We start from the raw sequence: 24,921 nt of genomic DNA, 5'->3' as shown, positions 1-24,921 counted from the left end.
GGAAAGCATCTTAACTCTATTTTGGAAAGATTAGCAAAAGGAAAAAAAACACATGTTTAGTGACAATCTTACAAGTATGTACTTAATCAGATTCAACCCATGCCCAGGAGTTTTTTGAGCAACTAAGAGCACTGGCTTTCCTCTCTGGTATTATCAGAGAAAAAAAAAAAAAAAAAAAAAACCAACAACAAGAACCTAAACCAAAAATAAGAGCACAAAAAATAGCAAGCAACTCAACAAAACAATTGAAAGCTTTTATTGTGATACCTCGAGATACAATATAGTGAAACAACAAATGATGTACAGTATTGCTAGGACAAAACAGCAACACAGCCATGTCACCTGTAAAAGAAAGCATTGTAAGGAGTTTGAGGAACAGTGAGGCACGACTCAGCGCCGTCGGATGACTCGTGCTTTAGGCTGAAACCATTTCTAACAGTCCTTTTAGAAGGAACCTCTGCAGCCTCCCTTCCTTTTACAGCAGTGTTCAGACCGCTTGTTGGCTTAACATGAGTCTAAATGAAGTACAATAGAATGTCCAAAAAGTTTAACAACAATTTGTCAGCTTCTTCCACTCATCTCCACCAGTAAAGAATGGAGATGGCAGAAGTTTGGTCTGTGACTCTCCAGGACGCTGCTGCTGCCATCTGACTGCTGAGATGAGCGTGCAGAAAAAGCTCTGTACAAGCACTGCTCAGAGGAAGCATTACGTGCACCAAGATGGGACACAGCGTTAAGGAGCTCCTGCACTCCTGGTCCACTGCTAAGAGCTACAGATGACCGTTTGGTTTTGGGGCACAGCGATGACTTTGTCAGCTCTTCTGAGATCAGATCCAAATTTAAAGAAATCTTGCAGACTGTTTTCCCTCTCTACTCCTGCAGATTCCTAGACTGCAAGCACGCAGGGCGCACCGCTCTCACACCTGTACCAGGCCTTGCTGGTGTGAAGCTAAGATTGAATTGCAGCACAGTTAATGCAGTTTGCCATTGTACAGCTTGCAACGACTGAAGGAAAAGAGCCATCTGAACTGGCAGATAAAATTTAGATGAGTAAATTGCTGAGAGTAGGCAGCAATAGTGGTTAGACTGATGGGCTGGCAACCCCTCACTAAATTCTGCAGCTTAAGTCACAGCAAATTTGCAATTTAACTGAAATTTTTGCCCTTCCTTAATCAAAAAGGTGGTTAGGGTGACCAACCAGAGAGCAGTTCTGGTGTTCAGAGTCAGTCCTGGAACACCTTTGTTCCAGCCATTATTTTGAACCAAGACTGGAAGCGTGGTCACATCACAGTCGTGTGAAATAATGATTAATTACTTTCTGACAGACGCAGCTTGAGCATTTCAGAGGAAGAAAGCTTTCAATACATGTACATTTCTGCTAGCAAATTCCTATGCATCCCAATGAACATTTCTTCTAAGCCAGCTCATAGTCAGTTCATTTGGTCCAAGAAAGAGCCAGCAAGAATCAAAGGTTCACAAAAGCTTTTTGTTACAGTTTGTAAAAAACAAAATACAAAATAAATGTTAAGACCAACAATAAAAATAACCAGTACAAGTAACAAAAGTGCTCAAGTTGGAGGGGAAGTAAACTTGCTGAGAGCGAACACATACAAACTTTAAATATAATCTTTAATATATTACAAAAATTGGTTAGAGGGGAAATGCTTTAGTAAAATGTTTTTTCAAGTAAGTTTATTTTTCTGTCAAATGACTGCTGGAGGGTTCAGTGACCAGACTGACCTCTTCACATCAGCCAGCAGCCATTGCTATCTGGATCCTACTTTCACCAAAACCAACAACAGGAACACTCTACATCTTTACCAGGGGAGAAAATAATCACTGACATTGCCCAAGCAACACGAGAAGAAAAATTCACATGTTCTTCAATAGAATGAATCTAACCGACCGTTACATGGCAGCATGAAATAGCAATTCTGTGTTAGTTCTACTCCTTCTAAGCATCCACTCTTAAAAGACCAAAAAGAATATTGCTTTGTTTGGTTCTCTTAAAAGCCATAGAAGTCACATTTATATCATTAACTCTTTATGCCAGTAGTCTGAAGCTCTACGTGCTAAAAGCACTTGACGAAGTCTCAACCTTTGGCATCAAAGTTAATTAAGGTTTTGGTGAAAATGTCCAGTTTAAAATACAAATAATGCACTGAAGAAAGAGGTTGAATTTCTAAATATGAATCGGACTGTATTACAGACAGGATTAACTAAGAGAGCCAACCCCCGATTTTATAGAGAAAAATCTTTACTACTTTACATACCTTCTCTAATTTCAACTCTCTACTGAAAAGCAGCTATCACTTTTGTCTTCAGTCCAGTGTACTTCAACAAACCAGGAAATACAAGAAGCTCAAAGATGCACTAACTTCACATAAGCGTCTTCACAACTACTAACATTACAACTGGACTTTGAAGCCAACACAAACTTCTGCAGATAAAAATTTTAGTGCTTCTTTTGTTGTTGTTGGCAACAGACGTTACAATGGAGGAAAAAAGTCTCAAGAACTCCAAGTCAAAAACATCAAGAAACAGGCAACACCAAAGTCCACCTTGCATCAAAGACACTGTTAAAATTAGACTTTGAAGCCTGACCTTATTTGTGAACATGACGTAGCAACAAGTAAGCCACAAAATCCAGGTAGATCAAATCACCTCAGGTCTCTGGACTGAAACCCAACAGCTTCAACTACTCCCCTAATTCTTACACTTGTAACTCACAGCTATAGATCATTACAATGTCTTGAATGCAGTTTAGCCAGCCTGCAGAGAACGTTTGCACACGGGAGAACTCTCTTCTCACTCCTCTCCACAAGGATTGGAAGGCTGGTTTTGAAGATCCGTATTGCCCCTACCCATTGGCATATTGTTTCATGCATGACAAAATTTCTAAAGTGCAGCAGAATTCAGAAAGCCGATCAGATTCCCAAAAACATACCAGCAGCAATGGCACCTAGGACTAAACTGTGCAGGTCCCATATCAGAAATGTTTTTGAAAGACAATGATTTTGTATTGCAAGGCTTCTGTCTTGTTCAGGTCTAGTCTTCACGTAGTGTTAAAAGATTTTTCTCCCCAAACACGTTGTCCACAAGCATTAAGAGGATTAAAACTCAAACGGCCTTCAGAGACTGTTCAGTTTGAAAACAAAGTCAGCAAATTTACGTAGAGCATTTCTTTAAAAGTTGAGAATGTGCATGCACAAACACCAACATCTAATATCATACATACACCTTCTAGGAGATTCTCTTATTAACTCATTCCAGTTAAGAAATAGTGGGAGATCAAAAGAGAGGGTAAGTTTCATATAAATTTTTATTATAAAAATGTACTTGGGGATGATTTAGCCAGCAAACCAAGAAACCCCGTCCCCCCGCCCTCACATTTTAAAAACTACCTTGTTAATTTATTTTATGAAAAAATGAGTCAAACTCCCCTTCCCTCCTATTACCATCTCTTTCTACATGCAGCATACTAATTTTCATCTCATAGGCTCTGACCATCTCTCATAAAAATAAATATTTTTGTTCAAATGTAGCAGAAGAATACTTCAACGAGTTTCCTTGATATCAACCTCTTTGTCCAGCGCATTAGGACTACACAGTTACATGGAACCAGCCATAGAACCCTACCAATGCACAAGTCCCTGTTACTGACAAAGGTACAGTACCAATTTTTTTTAATACACCAACTAATTTTTTCCCAAAATAGAAGATGCATATATTTTTCTGGTTTTGTTTTTTATCTTGCAAGCTACACTTTATAAACTTCCTATCCTGGAAACTCCTCAGGGGATGTGTTGATCTGAGTTGAACATGTCCTACAGCATTACTGATTTAAAATCCTTCTAAGGTATTTCATTAAGGTACCAAGCCTCTAGCATTACTCATCCTAACAACTTAAGATCTGCTAATTTCAGTCAGTGCAATTGAAATATTCTTAAACTGAGCACTGTACCTTTAACCAACTCACCTACAAGATGTACTCAGGTTGTGGTACACTCAAATTTTAAAAAGAAATTAGTAACTACAATACTGCATCCCCTTCACTGCCAAATACATCAGAAATTGCTACATATAAGAAATTTGCACCCCATCCCATACATTCTTTCAGACATCTCAGATATAGAACTTCTACAGGATCGGAGTGTAGGTGTTTAGGCAAGGAGCATGCACAGCAGAAGGTAGCATTAAAGGCATAGGTCAAAGACAGATGCTAGCCAGTAAAATCCATTTTCAATTAGTGAACTGTTTCTCTAGTTTGAGAGAGTTTAGAAAAAGGTCATCCAAAATGTTCCAAAACAACTGTTCACACGATAATACACGTACAAAAAAGGGAACTTACACAAGGAGAAAAGGCAAACATGGCCTGAAATAGCCACTTACACTACACTACTCATTTGTGAGGTTTCAGAGTTCAGTGATACTCTCAGGGCCACTCTAGCCAAGCTCTTCCTTTACTTTGCATTGTCTTTGTAAAACACGTTCCACGGAGTATTGTCCAAACAGAAGGAAAAAGGTTATGATTCACTCCCAGCCATTGTCTTTTATCATGTGGGCAAGTTCAATGATGAATTTTCCTTCTTTGTATTTCTGACTACTCTCAAAAGCATGTTCCTAGACAGGAAGAAAAAAATAAAATCAAGATACTAAAATAAGTTGGGAAAATACAGCATTTAAACATCAAGTTTGCATTAAAAACACAAGTTAGATAGACAACTTCAAAAACTGAAAATGCTAATGCAAGCTTTTTCTGTGTTTATTCTCTCCTTCCTGTGCAAACTACAAGTTTTCCAAATGGTGACTTCTTTTTCTTGTTTTGCACTTATTTCTAGACGTATCCTTACCTCTGCATCTTAAAGTCACAACGTGAGGTTAATTATTAGATATCAGAAAACACATTTCATTAGAATCCTACATACAGCATCTATAATCTAACATTCTCAGTGTTTTCTGTGCTACAGAACATTCCAAAGTCAGAATCAAGTTCACATTAGCTATGAGCAACAAAAAAATGCTTGCTACCATTATCACAATTGATGTTTTTGCTGTATGAACCACTTCTGAAATCAAGACAATTAAGACCCATTTTGTCAATTTCTTCTGTCTGTTTTAGAATATACTGTCTGTAACAATGGAAAGAAGCTATTACAGAAGTATTGCATAGCTGTGATAACACCAATACCTCATGCTAGTTCTGCTGTCATCCAAATAGTTATCTGTTGCAACATTCCAGTAGATGTAAGGAAGCAAAACTAGATTATTGTCAGCTGTATGTGTAAAGTAACACCAACTGAACTATCATTAAGATCTCGGCTGCTCGAGTACCTGTGTTTGAACTGAGCAAAACCAGAAATATATTGCTTACATATTTCCATCCAAGAGTGGTTTTACAGTTTTCACAATAGATATCTGCCACGGCATGTAAACCTGTCAGAAGAACTCTCTCCTCTGCTGGACCACAGCCCACATTTACCCTGGGAAGAAAAAAATAAAGAGGGAGGACTCTGCATTAGCTACAGGAGAGCACTCTTCTTATCTGCCACTCCCCTTTTCTCCAGAAGACAAAACCAATGTTTGAGTTTTGATTTCTGTTTTTCAAGTTATTTGCCTAAACATGACATTGCTAGTAATGCCCTCTTACTCCCATCAGCAACACGCTGAATAGTAAAACCTTTTAAGAACAGAGCAGAAAGCAGTAGCTGAAGACCCCTCTGATTTTGTGCTTTTCTTCAGAAAAGAATGTGTGACCTTGACACTGATAGTCTGTGTCAATAACCAGCACCAGTATCTGAACGGAGAACAAACTCCAAAACAGCAGCAAGGAAAAAGTCTCAAAATCTCCTTGCAGAGAGCAGCAGACTGAGTCATGATGAACAGGCAGGACTACAAAAACAAATTATCCCATGAAGTACTGCATCAAAATACTTCTTCACAAACATGAGTCTATGCAGAAAAGATCAGGCAAGACTAAACCAAGATTTTAGATATTATTATAGAAGGACAAAACATTGCCATTTTTGCTGTTCTATTGTCAGAGTCACAGTCTGAAGTCTTCACTAAACAACTACAAATAAGAAGGAGTTTGCAGTTACAGTTCCATTATCTCGACCTAAAATAGACCAAGACATTTAATTGCATTTCTTTTTCCAAAAATGCTGCAACATAATAAGCTGCTATAAAAATAAAGACCAAAATTCAAACTAGTGTACCATAAACTTAAAATACATCCATTAGCAAATTCAAAGAATCATCTTATGATAAGGGTGCATCCTAAAGCTGCCAAACTGCAGATACCTTTGGCCTCTAGCAGGTTTGCAATATTCAAGGTCACGATGTACAAAGTACACTGGAACATTAACCTGTAAATGCATCTACCACAGGAGACAGAAAATGTTAGAGAGTGAAGCTGTCCAAAGTAAACTCACAGTCATGCAATACTTTTTGATTTCTGGATTATCTCAGAATGGCAACTTCTGCTCAATATGCTAGCCTCACTTACACAGAAGGAACTTCTCTTTAACTCCGATCCCTAAACTCTCAGCTATTAGCAGGACTACTTAAACTGTAAGAAATTAATATCTGCACTGGAGTGTTTATCAGCTCAGCGGCTCTTTAATAACCATTGCTAGTTACTTCTAAATGTTAGAACTTCTAAAATGAACAGGACAAAGTGAACTTAAGAAAATTGCTATTGTTTTCTGCTTACAAACATACAAAAAAATACTGTCTGTAGGTAGTGTGCATAACTGTAATAACGTACTTACACAGAATTAAAGAGGTAGGCTCGTCCCTGGCTTCCCTGGAAGGACTGTATTTAAAAAAGAAATTGGATTTGTTAAAGAAAAAACAGTAATATTGAGCTGCATTAAAAAACAACCTTCCCCTTCTCCCTCCCCAGCCCCAGTTTTCTTTACCTAACTTAGTATATCAAAGAAAGTTAATCATTTTCTCCACATTTGTTCTGAAATGCTTCAAAAATCCTTGAAGTGCTAGTACTGAAGATCGAACACCAACTCTTCTGAAAGCCACAGCACAGCAACATGGAAAGTTTTTGGAAACAGAATCTACTCTGCGTACTTGGTTGTAGTAACAGAAGGCAAAAACCAAGGCAGAATGTCCACCCTGCAACGGATGCCTCCTCCAACACTTATTTACAGTGACAGGACCAGAAGGCATCTGACATCAAACCAGATGATACTGTGCTAATTTAATGATTAGCAACACACCAGCAACTGTCACATCTTGACCACTTACTCAGAACAGTGCACAAAGAAGTGAGAAGGGAAGATGTACATAAAAGAGCTAAGTGTTCAGCTGGAGCCCTACTACATACAGCACCAAGGGAAACCACCACTGTGACTGCCGTACGCAGCACCAGCAGCAGTGCAGTTACACACAGACTTTAGCTACCCATAAAATCTCCCTTTAAAATGAGAAATTCTACTGAGCAGCTTACAGTGCTAACATTTAACTAGTTAAAAATCAAGGAAATCTCAATTATTTGGAAAATTGATTCTTTTGATTTGATCCACAGCAAAGATGAAAGAAAAGGTACACTGTCCAATATCCAGAATTGCAAGTCTGACTTTTCACAAAGCGAGGGGAAAGAAAAGAAGGTCAGTGCCACGCAATGAAAGGTAAGACTTGAGGTATGACTGACCCTGAAAGGAGAGACCGCTGAGGACAGCCTGAGCAGCTCTGCCAGAAAGTAATCCTTACACCTCCAGTAAGAACAAAACTCACCACTGCCCCTGAGGTGCTTAAAAACTTGAAACTGGCAGAATGGTGCAGATCCTACAGTCTGTGGCTTCCACAGAACAAGCAGCACTCAAACTTAGAGCCGTGTCTCACAATCAGTGAAGAAACAAAGCATGCTTACTGCAGATGAAAACAGAATCTATTGACATATACACCATTAAAAAAGCTTCGCTAACAAAGGAGGAACCATTCTGAGTCAGCTTCAAGCCAAGTCAGAAAAAACTGCAGTTGAGCAATCAAAATTTTCTTATAAAGCAAACAAAATACTTTGAAGGTCCTCCTAACTATAAAGAATTAAACCTGCACTAGAACTTAGAATCATAGAACTTCCTTGTTTCACACATCTGAAATTAAAGAAACTTTCAGAACCTTTTTGTAGCAGCTTTCAGTGTTTGTTTCCTAATTGCATTTCACTTCTCTTAAGCCAAAGGACAACTACACACTGAACGATGACCATTATTTTTCCCCATTAAGACACTGTACAAATTCAGCTGTTAGGAAGTTGCAGCTATTTCTCCTTCCTTTATATACGTTGTTGTTGGTTTGTTGTTGTTGCTGTTTTTTTAATTACAATTTAAAATGTTCTCCAAATTACAGCAGGATCAAATACACTCCCCAGTCAAATGAGCCACGTCCTTTGCCTCCTGCAGCACAGTAACTTGCCTCTGTTTACATGTGTGCAACTGGTGTGTGTGAAATTACAAGTTGATCTTTTTTTTGGCTGGTCCTACAGAATCACACCTTAAACTACACATACCATACTTGAAGGCCCCAGCTAGCTGCTAAAGAACAGAAAAAAGGCTCCAGAACAAATTAACAGCCAGGAGACCTTTCATACTCCATTTTTCTGCCAAGTTTGTGTTTAGTCTTGACTTAGGATGACTTAGCATCACCTAATAAATACTCTCCTGACCCTGCATTTCTCAAAATGAAACAGAGGACAGCAGTAATGCCAGGAGTAGCAGAAAAGCAGCCCTTCCCCTCTTCTTCCATATACTGCAGAAAATTCTAATCAAGAAAAATACAAATTGTGACGTTAAGTGTTTTGTTCTTTTATTCTGATATATTTTTCAAAATATTTTCTCTTTTTTTTTTTTTTTTCTTACCCTAAACATACCATACTTTTCTAGGCTTTTTCCCTTCTCTCAAAAATAGCCAAAATATTTCTAATTTTCTGAATGGTGCATTTTTCTGAAGGAAGATAAAACAGAACTTTTCCCCATGAGAGCTGTTCTAGAAAAGAAAACCCCATCATGAGAAGCTCCTCCATTCCCACCTTCTCTTAGTCTCCTGTTAGCAGAGTCTGGGTGATGGACTGATACCATCTTTCTCACCTGTATACATGATTAGAGTCTAAATTCAGTATTTACATGCCATGGAACTGTTCTGCTGTCCAGCCAGACGAGTGAGTTACTCCACCTTCACATCAGTAGGAGATGAGTTGGAACAACCTGTGACAGCTTGCTTTGCTGTGTTCTCAAATACAAAACTTGGCTATGATCGACTCACAGCAGTCTTCCCTTAAAGTCAGTGTCCTACCATAAGATCAAGGTGCCCCTGAGCATCCACTGCTCTGCAATCCATCCATGCAGAACTTTTACACGCTGACTAAAGCGAGAGCACTGGAAAGATATAAGTCTTGAAACTCCTGGGCCTTGTCATTTTTCCAATCCACTTCTCCATTTGTCAGAGCTGGGCTATCACACTTTTCTGTTCACATGGATAGCTAAGGAGTTTGTTTTTACTGAAAGCTGTACTCAGCACAGAAAGGCACACATCTGTCACATAACAGACACTGACCAGACAGTACTGATGAACAAATAGGGCTCCATCCACTAATGGGCATAAGAAAGGTTCGTGATAAGAAAGGTTCGTGATCAGAATTCTACTTCTTGGTGCATCCTATTAGAAGTAGGAACAACTCTCAGTGGCAGCTGAACTGCTTGCTAAGCTTGTAACCTGCTAAAAACAGAGCCATTTGCATAAACAGGCAGATTTTATTCTGCACAAACATTTGTTTTTACCAGCATCAAGTTGCTCACACTCGGCACTGTACAATTATACTGATACGAAGGTAAGAGGCTGACAAGTTAAGCACCTCATGTGTCAGCTCCTCCAAGCAAATGGAAGAGAAGGGAGCACCTTAAATGGCAGTGCAAGGACTAACAGGCACAACTGTTCCAGCCAGACTCCAGACAAACCGCTTTTCTACAGAGTAAACATCACCCATGCAAATGCAGACTTCGAAATACCTCTTCAGCACTTCCTGGACCACACAGAAATCCTAACCAAGCAGAATGCTCTATTAGAACTGTCATTATCCTGAGTATGTGTCTCACCCAGTGGAGATGAATTAGAAGACAGCAGCAGGTGTGATCAGCTGTCGCCAACAGCAACTCAGAGCAACCACAGTTGTTACTTACAAGCTGGGTAATTTACCAGTTTAACCAAAATTCTCATTTAAAACAAATCTGCTTTGCTTCTGGCTTTTGATGGTCCTCAATTAGTAGCACAGCATTGATTTAATGAGTTGCTTCTTCCCTAGAAAATTTACATCTGTCTAGTTCTACAGGCAGGTCTGTAAGAGCATTAACCTTCTATTTCAGCTAAGCTGGAAGTATCTACAGTGTTTGACATTGTAAGAAGAACTGTGCATAGGAACTATACTAAGGTCAACTGTAACAACTGCTTGGTATTATGACCTTTTAAGTCATTTAACACAACTGTTATCAATTCATTTTATAGTAAAGAAGGTTTAGAAATGTTTTGCTTGCACACTGGTACATACCTGCAGAAATAGGTACAAGCTACGTTTCTAAGTTAAACAATAATTCGCTCTAACAGCAGGATTAGCTGCTTTACCCAGAAGAAAAGGAACTACCAGTTAAACAGAACATGCATTTATTGCCCTAAGGCATACCTAGGAGCACGGGTGGGGGAAGGGAAGCTACTAAAAAGCTCATAATGTAATTAATCATTCCTTGCAGACAGGATTAGATTAGATGCTCCACTGAAAATATCTAAACTGCTACCTTAGCATGTATTAAAAGGCATGGCAGGCATTAGCATAAGCCAGGGAGAATGGCATGAGCAGTGCCTTCCTTAAGCAAAGCTTGCAAGCTAACCATACCACTGAAAAAAGAAACCAAAGAACAGCAAGGAGTTTTGCTTGTGCCTCATTTGGAAGGGTTTCCTTTCATTTGATGGATTTCACTTCACAAGTGAAGACAGATCAACCTCCATTACTGTATTAAACATATACACAAGTCAAATAATTATTACTCAGTAATAAAGACAGTATCCTTGGCACACACCAGAAACGTCCAAGTGCTGATCCTTGAAGCTGTTTTCTCAGTACCAGGCCCTACAGACTGCAGTGATCTTTTGCCACTTTGGGATTTTCAGAGAAAATGATGCAACATAAGACACAGATTAAACAATTATCAAGGCAAAAAAAAAATTTGCTCCATTTACTATTTCTCTCAGATCCATCTCTGCAATATTGCAGATGAGACAATGCTGTTCAGCTACTCGCCAGGCAAGCCCTGAATGATTCCATGACACTGTGATGTTAAAGAAGCCAGGATTAAATTAGAGTTCTCATCTAAAACTTCCCGGGATCTATTGGAGCAAGTTTTCAGAAAGATCTCCACGAGCTTTTGATTTCAACTTTTAAATCTTTGAAGTTATTTTTAAAGCTGCAACATCAGGACGTTTGTTACTCAGCATTCTCCTGACCCAGGCTCTCAAGCCACTGGAGGCAGCCAATGTGTGCCGTAACTGCAGCAATTCAGTCAGCATACAAAAACCTGAAGTCCACTGAAAGAAAAGCTTCCTATTACATGCGTTTAGAAATACATTCAGAAGATGAATCTACATGTTAAGAGATACAGCTAACAAATTGATTCTTCCTGTATGCACCTGAAATTCAAGAATAATGCAACCCCTCCCTATTATTTTTGGTGAGTAATGAAGCTTATAGGTTAGAGTTAAAACAAGATAGAAACAAGTGCAATTCAAACATTCATATTACTATCTGCAAATTCCCCGTTTTCACTGATCCTAAAAAGAAATAAGAACAATCACTATGGAAAAAACTAGGAACCTTTTCCCATTTCATACAGTTTCCTCATACTATTTAAGACAAGGAGCCAGCTCACTGTTTCTTATTCAAGAAGTTAAATTCACAGTTCAATGCCTCATACATGTACTAAATTGAGGGAAATAGTTGTTCAGGAGACTAAAACAAAGGCAGAGCAGAAGAGTAAGTAACCAATACATAGCAGTCCAAGTCACCAATTTTACTATGAGTCAAGAAGTTGTCTTGATACATAAATGAAGATTGAAAGTGTTACTAACACAGAAGACAACGGAGAAAGTACTTTGTGATAACCCTCCAAAGGGTGACTGCACAAGCATACTTTCTTCTCACCCAAAGAAAACCTCAGCTGAAGTGGCAGCTCTCACTCCCATCTCTTTAGCAGTACCAGACTGCTGCTGCTAAAAACAGGCAGAGAAAGTCAGTTACAAAGGTACTAAAAATTTTATTCTGCAAAAAAAGCTATACAAAAAGCACTAATATAAAGATATCTGAAGAGCAGCTGTTTCCTCCAGATACCACTAAGAGCAAATCCATCAAACTTATTTTGAAGCAAAGAACAAACCAGTCCCTTAGGTATTTTTCCCAAACTTCAAGTTTTCCTACGCATTCTATACATTACAAATCTTGGTCTCTCCCAGCAACAGGTTAAGGACAGGCCTAGCACGTTTCAACAATTCACATATCTTCCAAGTTTAGACAGTCAAAGGTTTTGAAAATATCATTAGTTGTATTCTTTAGGGACTGGTATACAGCAGAAAGTGTTTACAGATGACATAACGAGTGGAACATTCTGGATACAGCCAGTTTTGTGACCTTCAGTCAAATAATCTTTACCTGGAATAACCAGAACATTTCCCTTCTGAGATCCATGCTTTTCTTCCAATAGTTCTCCTTAGACTTCTGAGGTACAACATCTCACAGGTAATACCTACCTGACAGCAGATGGAGGCTGCAAGTATGGGAATATATGTCACATCTCTAAGTTTCAGAACGTATCTAGTCCTCAGAACACAACACCTATGACCCAAGAGCAAACCCAGGAAAGATGCTTTGAAGCACGCACTGAATTTGCATCCCTTATCTACTGGAGCCTTGACACAAGGGGAGCCAATTTGCTTGAGAAATTATTTGTGAAGTCCGTAAAACAAACCACTTGCCTTGGAGATCAATTCATCGTGATTGGCTAGGTGGGCTCTGCAGTGGATACAGCTGTAGGTTCGATGACAGTTCGGCAGGTAAGCCTGGAACGTTTTTGATTTTGTCATTTTTACCATTTCTGCTGGTGGCTCCTCACTCAGCTCAGGGCTGGCACTTGAAGAATTACAACTTTGCTGAACTCGCTGACAAAAGAAACACTGGAATATGCAAGCAAAAGCCGTTGTTGTTCTGGAGTGTGTGTGGCACTTTCCACACAAATGACAGAAGAGAAACAGTCACAACCTGTAGGCGAAAAGAGCAGAAAGTTACCAGCTTTACAGAGGCACCGTAAGCTTGTTGCTCAACAATTCTAGGCACTAAACTAAGGATTATTTAAGAGCAAATGTCTGGCTGTGCTACAGTCTTCTTCTTTCAGGGAAGCCGCTCAATTCAAGTTCAGTTTAACAGAGCAACAAGCAGTTTCTGTTCCACTAGTGGCTTCTACTCCATCACATTTCCAACGAAGGAGATACAAATGTAGAAATACTTTCTACAACACATCAGGTGTACTCCAAGAAATGTATGCAGCAGTTACAACAAAAAGGCAGGGGACCAGAAAATCATTTATCTGAAGTCAGCAGTGCGCTCCAATAGAGCAAGTGACAAGGTATCCAGGAAAACACTCGCTGCGACCAGCAACAAACAAACAGCAGGCACCTGCGTCCCAGCCTCCAGCCCTGCTGCCACCCTTGTCAAGGGCTGTGCATCCTCCCCATCCCCACTGTGCAGAATGTGCCTTTAGACAAAGTCCTTTTTGACAACTGCCCTGAGCCGAGCTAATTAGATACTTCCCCGCACTACAAAAATATTGTTAATGGTTACTACTGAAGCCATTCAGAGAGTAAAATTGAACCCAAAGAATACACAACCGCTTTCTTAAGCCTTGGGGTACCTTTAACAAAAATCACACGCATAAACAGAAGGCCAGGCCTTCCTGCTGTGCTGGAAAGCAAAACTTTTTAAAGCTTGCCTTGAAATCACAGATTCTAAATATTCATAACATCCACAGATCTGCCAGAGGGCATCAGCCAGCACGCAATGTGTGTCAGGCTAATGAGCAACCCAAACACGAGCACAGCACAGCACTTATGTCACCAGCTATCAGGTGACTGGCAGAGTAGGTCAATAGCACAGGCACAGCAATGAAAGTGGCACGGAGAATTTACAGCACTGACGCAGCTGTTGAAATGGGCACACAAAACACTTATCAGCTGTGAACTGTGCACACTGCAGAGTTAACCACTATTCCAGCAGCAGGATGCAGCTAACAAGAAGAAAAATAACAAAAGCCACAAATTAGGAAGTGTTTATAGGAAGTTGTCACTGTGCTTCTAAAGAAGTCTTGAGAAAGCGACCCACACAGTGGGCTCAGCACATGAGAGCTACAGCCAAAGTTCGGGCAGCAAAAGATGGCTCTCCACAACCGCCAAAGGACTCTAAGAGGCCTTCTTAAAAAAAGGCAGTGGTAAAGGCAGAGGTGAAGCTACAGAAACGGACATGTAGGAGAACACGTGCAGTGCACAAACACAAAGCAACAGGAACAAACCGCCTTCCAAAGCACGAATCCACAGGTCAGAAGGACAGCCATTGAAAAGGAAAACACATATTTTAAGGGGTATGAAACAGGTTTGAGACAGTCACCCAGTTAGCATGAAGCGCAGGTCTTAATTATTAATTAAGAAATTTAAAGAAATACGGCCTTGTCTTGGGAGAACAGACATCTAATTAGGACTGCAATGGGAAGAGCATTGTACAGCACGTGCAGACAACAGCTGGCTTCTGCAGGACAGCAGGCACTGCCCTGACAACGGGACAGTGACAGAACACAGCGCTGGGAGCCGAGTGAAGCCCCCCCGGATTCCCACCCTGAACTCCAGTCACACTCAGCCCGGTTCCCAGGACAACGTCAGACAGAGACGCTGCTCAGCCGCACAGAAAGGGAACAAAATCAGACAGGGTTTCGGGACGACAGACAGCACACGCAATGATATTTTGACTTCAGACTCTTCAGATCAGCACACATGAACCGTGAGTTCAGCGCCCGCAGAGTTCAGCCAGCAGAACAAAGACTTTGGAGCAGGGCGTTCTAAAGAACGCTTCCAGTCCGCGCTTCGGAAGGCAAAGGCGGGGATCCGCGGCGCCCCGGGCAGCGCTGCCACCCGGCGCGGGGCGCCCCGCCGCCTCGGCCCCGCCCCGTGACGTCACTCGGGGGCGGGGCCCGGCCGCCCCGCGCGGCTCCCGGATGTGTAAACAAACACCCGCGAGCGTGGCGGGGGGGCGGCGGCGCGGGGATCGAAGCGGGGGGCGGGGGGAGGCGAGGGTGCAAAGCTGACGTTCCTCGGCGGCCCGCTCCGGGCTAAAAGGAGCGCTACAAAATCGCCGCCTTCCGGAAACCGAGGGCAGGGAAACGGCACAACGGAGGCGGCTCTCGGCGAGGCAGAGCAGCTCCGGCTGCCGGACTCCCCCCGCCCCGAGGATGACGGCCCCGGCAGGTTCCGTCTCGGCCACAGGCGGCCCCTGCACCGGCGCCGCTTCGCCCCCCGTTATGTAAAGTGCCGCCCCGCAGCGGGAGCCGCGGGCGAGCGGCGCTGCCGTCACTTCCAGGCGCTATAAATAGCGCCGCGCCGCCTCCTCCCGTCCGAGCGGCCCCGGCGGCCCCCGCCCCACGCGCACCAACCGCCGTTCCCCCTCCAGCCCCCCCGCCGAAGTTGTTCCCCCCGCGCCGCGGCCCCGGCCGTTCTTCCCCCGTCCCCCCCGCAGCCCTCCGACCCGCCGCGGCCGAACACTCACCGGCTCCGCTCCCGGCGCAGCACCGCCGCGGGCCGCGCTCCCGTAGCGGCACTCAGACGCGGACGCCACGCGGCGGCCGCCGAGGGGCCCGCACCGGCCCCTCCCGCCCGGCCCGCAGCGAGGGCAGCGAAAACAAAGAGCTGTGCGCGCGCGGCGGCGGCCGGGGGTCATAAGCCGGGCCGGGGGCTCGGCGCGCGTCTCCCCGCCTGAGGGCCGCGGGTCGGCCGAGGCATCCTGAGGGCCGCGCTCCGCGCCGCCGCCGCCTTTGTTTTGTTTTCCCCCGGCTCGGGGGCGCTGCGGCCGTTAAACGCGCTCCCACCGCCGCCGGCAGCCAATCAGCGTGCGCGCGCGCGCGCCCTCGCGCTCCGGCCCGCCCCCCTGGGGCTCCGAAGCGGAGGGGGGAGGGGATGTCCGGCGCGGCTCCGCCCCCTCCGCCCTTCCCCACAAAGCCGAGGGGCGGGGCGAGCGCCCACACGGCCCCGCCCTTTTTGCTCCTCCTCCGCGGGTCGCTGGGCGCGTGCCGCCGGCGCCTCTTCCTCTCCCCCCGCGTCGGGCGCGAGGCGAGATGAGGCGGGAGCGGCGCGGCGCGCACCGAGCGCGGGCGGCCCCTGAGGGGACCGCGGGGCGCGGCGGTGCGACGGCGGGAACGGAGCGTGCGTACCGTACCGGCACCGTACCGTACCGCACCTCCCGCCGAGGGTCGGAACTGTCCCTGACAGCGCTGTGGGTGTTACAGAGACCGGAGAGTGAAGGCGGTGCAATGAGGCGAGGTAGCGCAAGCCTTCATTCCTCACCTGGGGTTGTTTGTCTCTCAGTTCCGATGACAGTAGGTAAAGCTCCGGGAGATGACAGGTGCGCAGGCTTTAGGGATAAAAGCGCGACGTTGAAGACTAAGAGCGCCAAACCGTCCCTGCGCGCGGGTCGTGCCGGCGGCACCCTGCTGTGCCTCCCGCCCGCAGCCCGGCGCAGAGCCGCCTCTCGCCCCGCAGCACCGCCAGCACTTCCTGCCTTCCTTCTCTCCTTCTCTCCCCGCCCTGAGCTCTCCCTCCTCCTAGTTGTAACCACTTCTTTGGTACTTCGCAGAATATTAAATGACTGAGATCCGTTGCAGTTCAGTTAGTGGCTGTAATCAAAACCTCCAAACCTACGTAACTCCCATGTTTATACTTTGGTTGTTGTTACGTGCTTTTCCCTTAAGTCGAGTTAATGGCCATTCTTGAAGAACGGTACAAAAACTCACGCTTACACAGTAGAAGTGAAATGCGTGTTGGCGGAACGCCGGGAGGCACACGTCTGTGAAAGCACTTCCAGTTACAATTTCCCATCTCCTGGCAGCTCCCAGCTGGAGTCCTGTAGGAAGCAGACGGGTGAGAACCGACCCGGCTTCCCTTCAGAGTGCACCACGGCAGGCTCCATCTGCCCCTGCCTCAGATGCGTTGGATGAGGTGTGTGACGAAGGCGTGCAATGAAGGCGTGCAACACGACAATGGCTGGAATGGAGAGAGAGCAGGGATATAACTGAGCAGAGAAAGCAATTGAATCAGGCATAGTGCAGAAACAACAAAAACCTTGATCTGTATGTTGCTCACAGCTTCAGCCAACTCATACTTCCTTTTGAGGGGCCTGTTACTATTCTCCCTTAACAAGATTTTTTTTTTTTTTTTTTGTCCGTTCTTTCCCTAGTCAAAGGGTACGTGACCAGATGTGTGATGTTGTGACCTGCTGCAGCCGATCCTGTGCCCCATCCACCCAGCCAGGAGCCGTGCAGCCGTCTGAAAAATACTGCTATATATATATATATATATATATTGTAGAAGTTATTGCTTCAGCCTTTTAATAATAGTTAATACTTATATTGTAACGTACAGGTTCTGGGTACCATGCCAGAGTATGTTTCTCATAGTTCCAAGTGTTATTCTCTTTGTGGATTAGGAGTGAGAAACATTAAGCAACGAGCAGAAGGTCACAATAAAAACAACACTGATTTCCACAGGTGTGAAATCAATAGGTGTACAAAGGTAAGACTTAGTAAGATTATCACGATGGAAAGCTAATCAAAATAAACGGAAATGCTCGCAGTAAGCTCCACAAGGAGCGATCTCCAGGAAGAGATCCTTCCTCAGCGGCAGTCAGCACTTATATGGGAGGTAGGAGAGGTGCGGCCAGGCTCCACCCCTTCCTGTGGCACAGCTGAATTGCCTTCACCTCTGCTCCCAGGGCTGACTCACTGCTTACCTCAGGTGGACAGTCAGAGGTTCGGGCCGCGATCAACTGTTCCCTGTTCCCACACAACAGGCGTCCTCCCCACCCCACACCTATGCCTGCCCACATCAACCACTACTGTTGCTGGTCCACTGAAACTGGTGGCAAAGCTCCCCTGGTTACACGGCCCTCACATCCGAAGGGCAGCAATGCCACCTGCTTGTGGCTGGAGCTGGAGGCCCTGGGTTTGGGACGTGGCAGATGCTGCGGTGCCTTTCCCACTCTCATGTCTTGCTGGTCACCGGCTTAAAGGAAGGATCACAAACGTGGAGTCACCAGTGCTGCTGTGCATGCCTTCTGTAGATGTGAATGCAAGTGTCTGGCATCTCTCTTTGCCTAACTTGAGAGAGCTGCTGCGATCTTGTTTAGGTGTTAGGAGCCAAACAGGTTACCCTAACCCTAACCCTAACCCGGGATTTTGACTCTGCATGGTGAATTAAAATGAAACAAGAGTCCAACCCCGACTAGAGAAGCTGTTCTTTTCAGAGAAGACAAGACGAACATGAGGGAAGAAAGGGGTGTCTGTCGTTCTGTGAGGACAGCAAAGGATCCTGAGAGTGGAACAATGTTTCCATTGTTTTAACACAAGCTCTGCTTCTCCACTGAAAGATCTAAATGACAAGGACACTAAGGGTTTCTTTCTCTTTGCTATTTGTTTCCCTAGTAACAAATACACAAGCTGCACTGTTAGAATACCATCTTTTTCTTCTTCTTCTTCTTCTTTTTTTTTTCCTTCTTTTTGATTTCTAAATATAAAGACATGTCAAGGATGTAGTTAGTGCCTTCAGCAGCAGGGTAAGGTTGCTTACATGAACAACCTCTGATAAAGAATGGTGTGTTTGACAACACGGTGTGTAGTCCACAACTGCAGTGAAACAACTACAAAAGCACAGATAAAATGAAATACTTAATCTCAATCTCAATATACTGTTTGGATTATAAACTCTTAGGGTGAATTCTACCTTTCACAGTGGAGCTCATCTTGATTAGCAAAGCAGATGTCATACTACAACTATTAAACCTTGTATTCTGTCCTGATTATATCATAAGCATATTATGCCTGGTAATTTAATGGCACTAATTTTGACAGTCTGGCAACTCTTGCCTGTGTTCCTGTTGTGTGCTCTGCATCACTGCGTAATCTGAGCAGGAAGGTGTTATTTTTTCTCATTAGGATTCTAATCAACGTTATAGTCTGCAGTTCTGGAATTCATCAGGTCACAGGAATCGTAGAGACAGTATGCAATCATTGTCTTTGTGGCTTAGCATGTTAGAAATAGAACTGTAGGTGAGTTGTACCTCAACATGAGCCATGCTGAAAACTGGACAAACTCCAATGTGAGGTAGAGGAAGGACTATTAAAGGCATCTAAACTGGGAAATTATGTCAGGATTGCTCCTTCCTTTGTTTCTTCAGGACAAGTAAAGTCTCAAAAATCAGTTGGTCTAAGAATTGTAAAGCAACATGCTCTCTGTTTTAACTGAAAGAACTATTGAAAGAAGATGCTCTTTTTTTTTTTTTTCCAAATGAAAATAATTTCCTGTATGTTTGCCTTAAATGTATGCTTAATAATGGAAAATATATATATACCAAAAAAACCCACCTGCTCTTCTCAGAAGAGGTTTATAACTGAAGTTTATAACATTATGTTTTGCCAAGTTCTCTAAGGAAAATGATATGCATCTATTTCTTATGACGTGGCAGCAGCCAGGCTGGAGTGCATAACATAGGAACAACTGATGTACGATGAGTGTTGTGAAGGGTGCCGGAATTTAAAGCGAGATTGGAAACAAAAGTTTTACAAATTTTCCTTGTGCAGGTTATGTATGGAAAGAGACAGAAGTAGAACAAGGTTGTGATTATATAACATTAAAATACAATATTGTGCATTAGTTGAAACCAGCTCATTATTAGGTAATAAACAAATCACACCGGCACTTGTCACAGCAAATTTTTAGTTACTTGTCTGGGTCTGCGTGCAGAGAGGTATTTAGGCAAACAAAGAAAGTACGATTTCACTTGGGATGAGTTTTGAAAGCAGTAGGAGAAAGTTTGATTGCACTGCAGACACCAGTGCAAAATCTGCAGACTACCTCTGGAAGCTGCACCAGGAGCAGTTCGCACTACGAGTGAAGCTACTGCTTCGGCAGAGCAGAGATATGAAGTGATAAGGTCAGCTGTCTTGAGATATCTTGAGGTCTCAAACCATCCCCAAGTGGAGAATAAGCAGAAGAATTTGTTTATAGGCTACAAATCAAATAATTATCATGATTTTATGTAGGAACAGATGTAGATATCTGCTGATATACAGACAAGTGGATGTGAGATGGAAAAAAAAGATCTGTAAGATCTATATCACCCAACTTCAGATACCTAATTCAGATGTGTATAAATACATATCTTGCGTGTATATGTATATTCTCTCTAATCAGGGCTGAAATATACACCACTAGAGGATGATTTGTCATTTGCCAGATCTGAACTGCTCCTTTCCCCACCACCATCACCGTGGAAATGCTTCCTTTATTGTGACTTTTAAAAGACCAAAATTGGATGTTAATTAAACTCTTTAATATTCAGATTGACAGGTATGCAAATGCCTTACCTAAAGCAGAGAAGTTCACTAGGGAATTAGCCAGTGTTTAAGCACTTCAAGCTTCTGAACACCTTTGCACTAAGCCAAAATTTATCATTATTCCTGCAGGAGTATGGTTCTAGAATGCTTGAATGGCTATTTTCATTAGAAAATCTGGACTTTTCCCATCAAGATAAACAGTAGCAGGAGCTCGTAACAGTTCTGGTCTTATTATGTACTCCGTTGGGTCTTCAAACAAAAACATAAGAGCAGCAATAAGAATTGCAACCATTTGATATATGCTCAGTAATGAGGGGGTGATCACAAGTGACAGCCATACTTATTCCTGACAACTGCTTTTTGCACTAGGCAAGCTTGGTGAGAACAAGTTACTGACCTCCAATGCCTGACCGCTCCCAAAAGCAGGGGAAGCTGCGGGGACTGCAGGCAGCTACTTGCACAGCTGGGTAAGTAAGGAAGCAGTGCAATTCTGTAACTTTCTCCCAGTTGTTACCAGCTATCCCAAGCTGCTTCTGGGACCTAGGTCACCGCTGAAGTCTGAAAAGACAGAACTACTCTGAATCCCTGGAAGTGGCTGGGTGATTCCCAGTGCAGACAGGGCTGGGCTGCACTGCAGTGCAAAACACCAGGACTGTAGACAAGGATCAGACCACCCTCTGCCATCACGAGACTGGAGATGGCACCGTTGGTTTTGCAGCATTCACTCCTGGTGAGTAAATTACACAGTGCAGTGGAATACTTGAATCTCGAGTTAGCATGCAAACAGAAGAGGGAACGCAGTAAACCAGCACAGCAGCACACACAAAATTACTGCACGTTTTGAGAACCATTGCATTTTAATGTACCAAACAAAAGCTAGTATGCATTATTTGTATTTATCAATAAAAAAAAGCAGAAGTCACATTTCTCTAAGGCAAAAGAAAAAGGTAGTAGAACATGAAGAATAATAAAAGCTTTCCCAATGTACAGATAAATATTGTGAAGTCCACCATTAAGTAGGATTGTCATCTCCTCCATGCAGCTACAGGCGCTTTGGCTGATGTTGGGCAGCTTTATCTGAAAAGGTGAAACTATTTTTTGTGAGCTGTGAAAAAGCAGAAATTCATTTCCTATTGATACATGTTTTGTATAGACACATTCTGCATATGCTTGCTTATATTTGCAAATTAGTTGGCTACAGGCAGGGATCCAAGTTTTTTTCTGCTCAGAGTTTCTTTGGTTTAATTTTTCTTTTCTTTTTTCTTTTCTTTTTTCTTTTCTTTTTTCTTTTCTTTTTTCTTCCTTCTTCCAAGAGGTGTGTTTCTGATCTTGAAACCTAGACTCATATTTCCATTCTCATATCCTTTCCAGGAAAGGGCAACCAGCACAAGCATGTTGTATAGCTGCACAGATAAATAGGATCAAGGGGATCTCTGTGACTTGCTGTAAGATAGAAGCTATTTTATTACTTGTCTTTTAAACCAGAACACAGAATCACAGAATAATAGGACATCCCTTGGGAAAACATCCTTAGAACATCCTGTCTCAATTTACAGATTGTTAATTCATTGTTCCTATTTTTAATTACTCTCACTGATAAAAATATAAATCTTATTTCTCCCTTGAATGTACTCAGTTTTATCCTTCATTTCTTCCTTCCTTTGCCCATAAGTCTGAAGAGACAATAAAACTTACTATAGACATAGAAACAAGTAATCCTTTTGAGTAATAAATATGTTTTTCAATTTACAAATTGTTTCTACATCCCCTCTCAGATCCTCATTCAAGTTATCAAATGATTTATTGAACTGAGGATTCCTGCAGCGATTTTTGTCCCTGTCAGACACAGGACGGTGCTTTTCCTGTTTTGACAGTATCTGTAGTTAGCTAATTGTCAGGTGCTCAACTGATTCTTCGTTAGGATCCCCAAAGGCATTTCAGAATTGCTTTCACAGTAAGAATTCATCTGAATTTTTCCAGAAAGTGATCAGGACATGCACTTAGTGAAGCTACAGACCATCCTCCAGTAGGAAAGAGAGATATCTACTTTGATTAGATGGAGTGACTTTCTGAGGCAGCCAGCCCACTGTTTATGGGGCAAAACGTAGCAGTGCAGAGTAAGACTTCAAGGCATCTCACTATTTTCTTGAATTATCTGAAGATAAATATTGTTAATGAGATTATTCTCTTTCACAGTGTAGAGATGACTATACAACGCAAAAAGTAATGTTGGCCATGGGAATCAGCTACTGAAAAAGAACAAAAATAAAAGCTAATCACAGCCTGTATTGCAATTAGTATGAGTCCAGTGTAAGATTGAAACGGAATGAGACAGACTGATCAGAACTGCAGTAACAAGGAAAAAATGTAGATGCTTGTAAGTGTGAGGACACGGAACTCTACACTGTAACTTCACACTGCAGGCAGGCCTAACTGGAGAATTACTTTTAACAAGATATTGAAAAAGTGCCTGAAAAGATTGCTAGAGGGAGTGTGCACACAGCACACAGCACAGCAACCCCTCCTACCTTCCTGCTCCCTAGTATTCCTGCAGGCTTAAATTCACTGGCAGCTTCTAGAGCAGTCTCTGTGCTTTGGCACTTATGCTGACAAACCTTTTCCTGCTAGACTAACACAAATGCCTTATCTGCCACCTTCTTCTTGTTCCCTCCTTCTATTCTTCTTCTTCTGTTTTAATTCTCATTTTTCTCAAGTCAGTTTTATAAACCCACGGAGAATGCAACAGAGTAGAAAGATGACTGAAATCCTTGCCGTCAGCCCATTAAGAGGGACTGAAGATCAAGACTGGATGTTGTGTTGAGGGACATGGTTTAGTGGGAGCTATTGGTAATAGGTGAACGGTTGGACTGGATGATCTTTTAGGTCTTTTCCAACCCTGGTGATTCTATGATTCTATGATTAGCTTAGCTTAGGTTCAGAAAAGAAAGCATCAGAGATTTTTGGTTTTCTCACTCAGGCTGGCTGCAGGAGTTTCATTTCTGGGAGGGAACGATTTCTATACGAGTTCTGTACTGTAACTGCCTGTTCCGGCTTTCTCCAAGTGCACCAGAAGCTCTGAGAGGGGCGACCAGAGCTCGGAGCGGTGCTGGCGCTGCTCGAGCGCCGGAGGAAACGCAGCAGCGGCACCCCTGCAGCCGGGCAGATGCGCGCAGTGCGGCGCCGGCTCCATCTCGCGGCCGAACAGACTCGTGTCGATTGACGTATTGCAATTCGACAGCCGAATCTTCTTGCTAAAATTCTTACCTAAATATTGATAAACAAATGCGTGAATTTCCTCCATACATTTTACAACAAACGGCTTGAAGTCCCCTACTCATAACACAGACACAAAAGTTCACACTGTAGTTACAGCACAACCACGCATCTTCTGCAGGGAGTGCTTCGCTTTTAGCAGTTTCAGTGTTGGCAGTAGGAAGGCAGTGACCTGACTGGGTATGCTGGATGTGCTGCTCTGCTATATACCAAGTTGTCTGTTATTGGATAGAGCTTCTAAGGATCATATGAGAATCTGCACTCATCTCTCTTTACAAAATACTGTCTGAGATGCAAGATTGCAGCGATCGAAAGCGCACAAATTCTGTTTCCAGAAACTGATTGCTGGGTATACAACAGGATAAGTCTAATTACACACGTATTTTGACTGTTTTAATATCAGAGGTACATCCCAGATCCACGTGTCATAGAAACAAAGCAAGTCCCTGTTTCCAGGGAGTCACAGATCTCAGCAAAACATGTCTGCCAAGAAGAGTTTCTCTGTAAGTCACATAGGGTAACCATGATGTCCACTGTAACAAAGCTGCCTTACCTTTTCATGTATATGTAAAGCTGGAGCACATTCCACGTCTAGATTTCCATTTTGTGTCCTCTGCAGCTGTGCTCAAAAATCTGAAAAGAAGTGCAGGTTTGCAAGGTTGGCATATGGTGACTTAATAGTAGCAAAGTCTTTTTCTTCAATCAGTTCTCTCACAGCTGCACCACTGTTCCACATACAGAATTCCTTGCTAGATGTTGTACCAGGAAAAGATAATTGCATTAAACAAGCATGTTGCTTGGCCAGAAGGCACCATGCACACAACACAGACTGGACTGTGCACTATGCCACACAGCAATTGAATAGTTATGTTCTGCTCTGGCAGATACTGAATCACAGAATCACAGAATCACAGTGAATATGTGTTTGTCTGAGTCTGACACAGCCACCACTCAG

At 43.1% G+C, this 24,921-nt stretch overlaps 1 protein-coding gene and 1 long non-coding RNA gene across 4 annotated transcripts; one reads left to right on the top strand and one right to left on the bottom strand.

Moving 5' to 3' along the window:
• Positions 1-233: 233 nt before the first annotated feature.
• YPEL1 (yippee like 1) lies at positions 234-16,804 on the bottom strand. Of its 3 annotated transcripts, none has more exons than XM_085238648.1 (5): positions 16,651-16,804; positions 13,027-13,309; positions 6,774-6,817; positions 5,375-5,483; positions 234-4,623 (listed from the first exon to the last, which is right to left on the bottom strand). In XM_085238648.1, the coding sequence occupies exons 2-5, from the start codon at positions 13,141-13,143 to the stop codon at positions 4,534-4,536; spliced, it is 360 nt and encodes a 119-aa protein (XP_085094774.1). In that variant the 5' UTR covers positions 13,144-13,309; positions 16,651-16,804; the 3' UTR covers positions 234-4,533. The 3 variants fall into 3 exon arrangements, with proteins under 3 accessions (XP_085094774.1, XP_085094773.1, XP_010718266.1); XM_085238647.1 differs by lacking the exon at positions 16,651-16,804 and adding an exon at positions 15,857-16,254; XM_010719964.4 differs by lacking the exon at positions 16,651-16,804 and adding an exon at positions 15,094-15,261.
• On the top strand, positions 16,306-17,674 carry LOC146543157 (uncharacterized). Its single transcript, XR_014887055.1, has 2 exons — positions 16,306-16,626; positions 17,540-17,674. It is a non-coding gene; the product is annotated as an uncharacterized LOC146543157 (long non-coding RNA).
• Positions 17,675-24,921: the final 7,247 nt, after the last annotated feature.

The sequence above is a fragment of the Meleagris gallopavo genome, chromosome 17 (assembly GCF_905368555.1).
Source record: "Meleagris gallopavo chromosome 17, MGAL_WU_HG_1.1, whole genome shotgun sequence".
Lineage (NCBI taxonomy): Eukaryota > Metazoa > Chordata > Aves > Galliformes > Phasianidae > Meleagris > Meleagris gallopavo.
The sequence above is the reverse complement of the archived record's forward strand: the minus strand, read 5'-3'. Positions and strand labels throughout refer to the sequence as shown.

Excerpts from the sequence above, each read along its gene's own strand:
- YPEL1 (XM_085238648.1), bottom strand. The coding sequence starts at position 13,143 with ATGGTAAAAATGACAAAATCAAAAACGTTCCAGGCTTACCTGCCGAAC. Across the intron at positions 6,818-13,026 it reads ACGATGAATTGATCTCCAAG|TCCTTCCAGGGAAGCCAGGG; the intron begins GCAAGTGGTTTG and ends TTTTAAATACAG. Across the intron at positions 4,624-5,374 it reads CCACTCTTGGATGGAAATAT|GAACATGCTTTTGAGAGTAG; the intron begins GTAAGCAATATA and ends CTTCCTGTCTAG.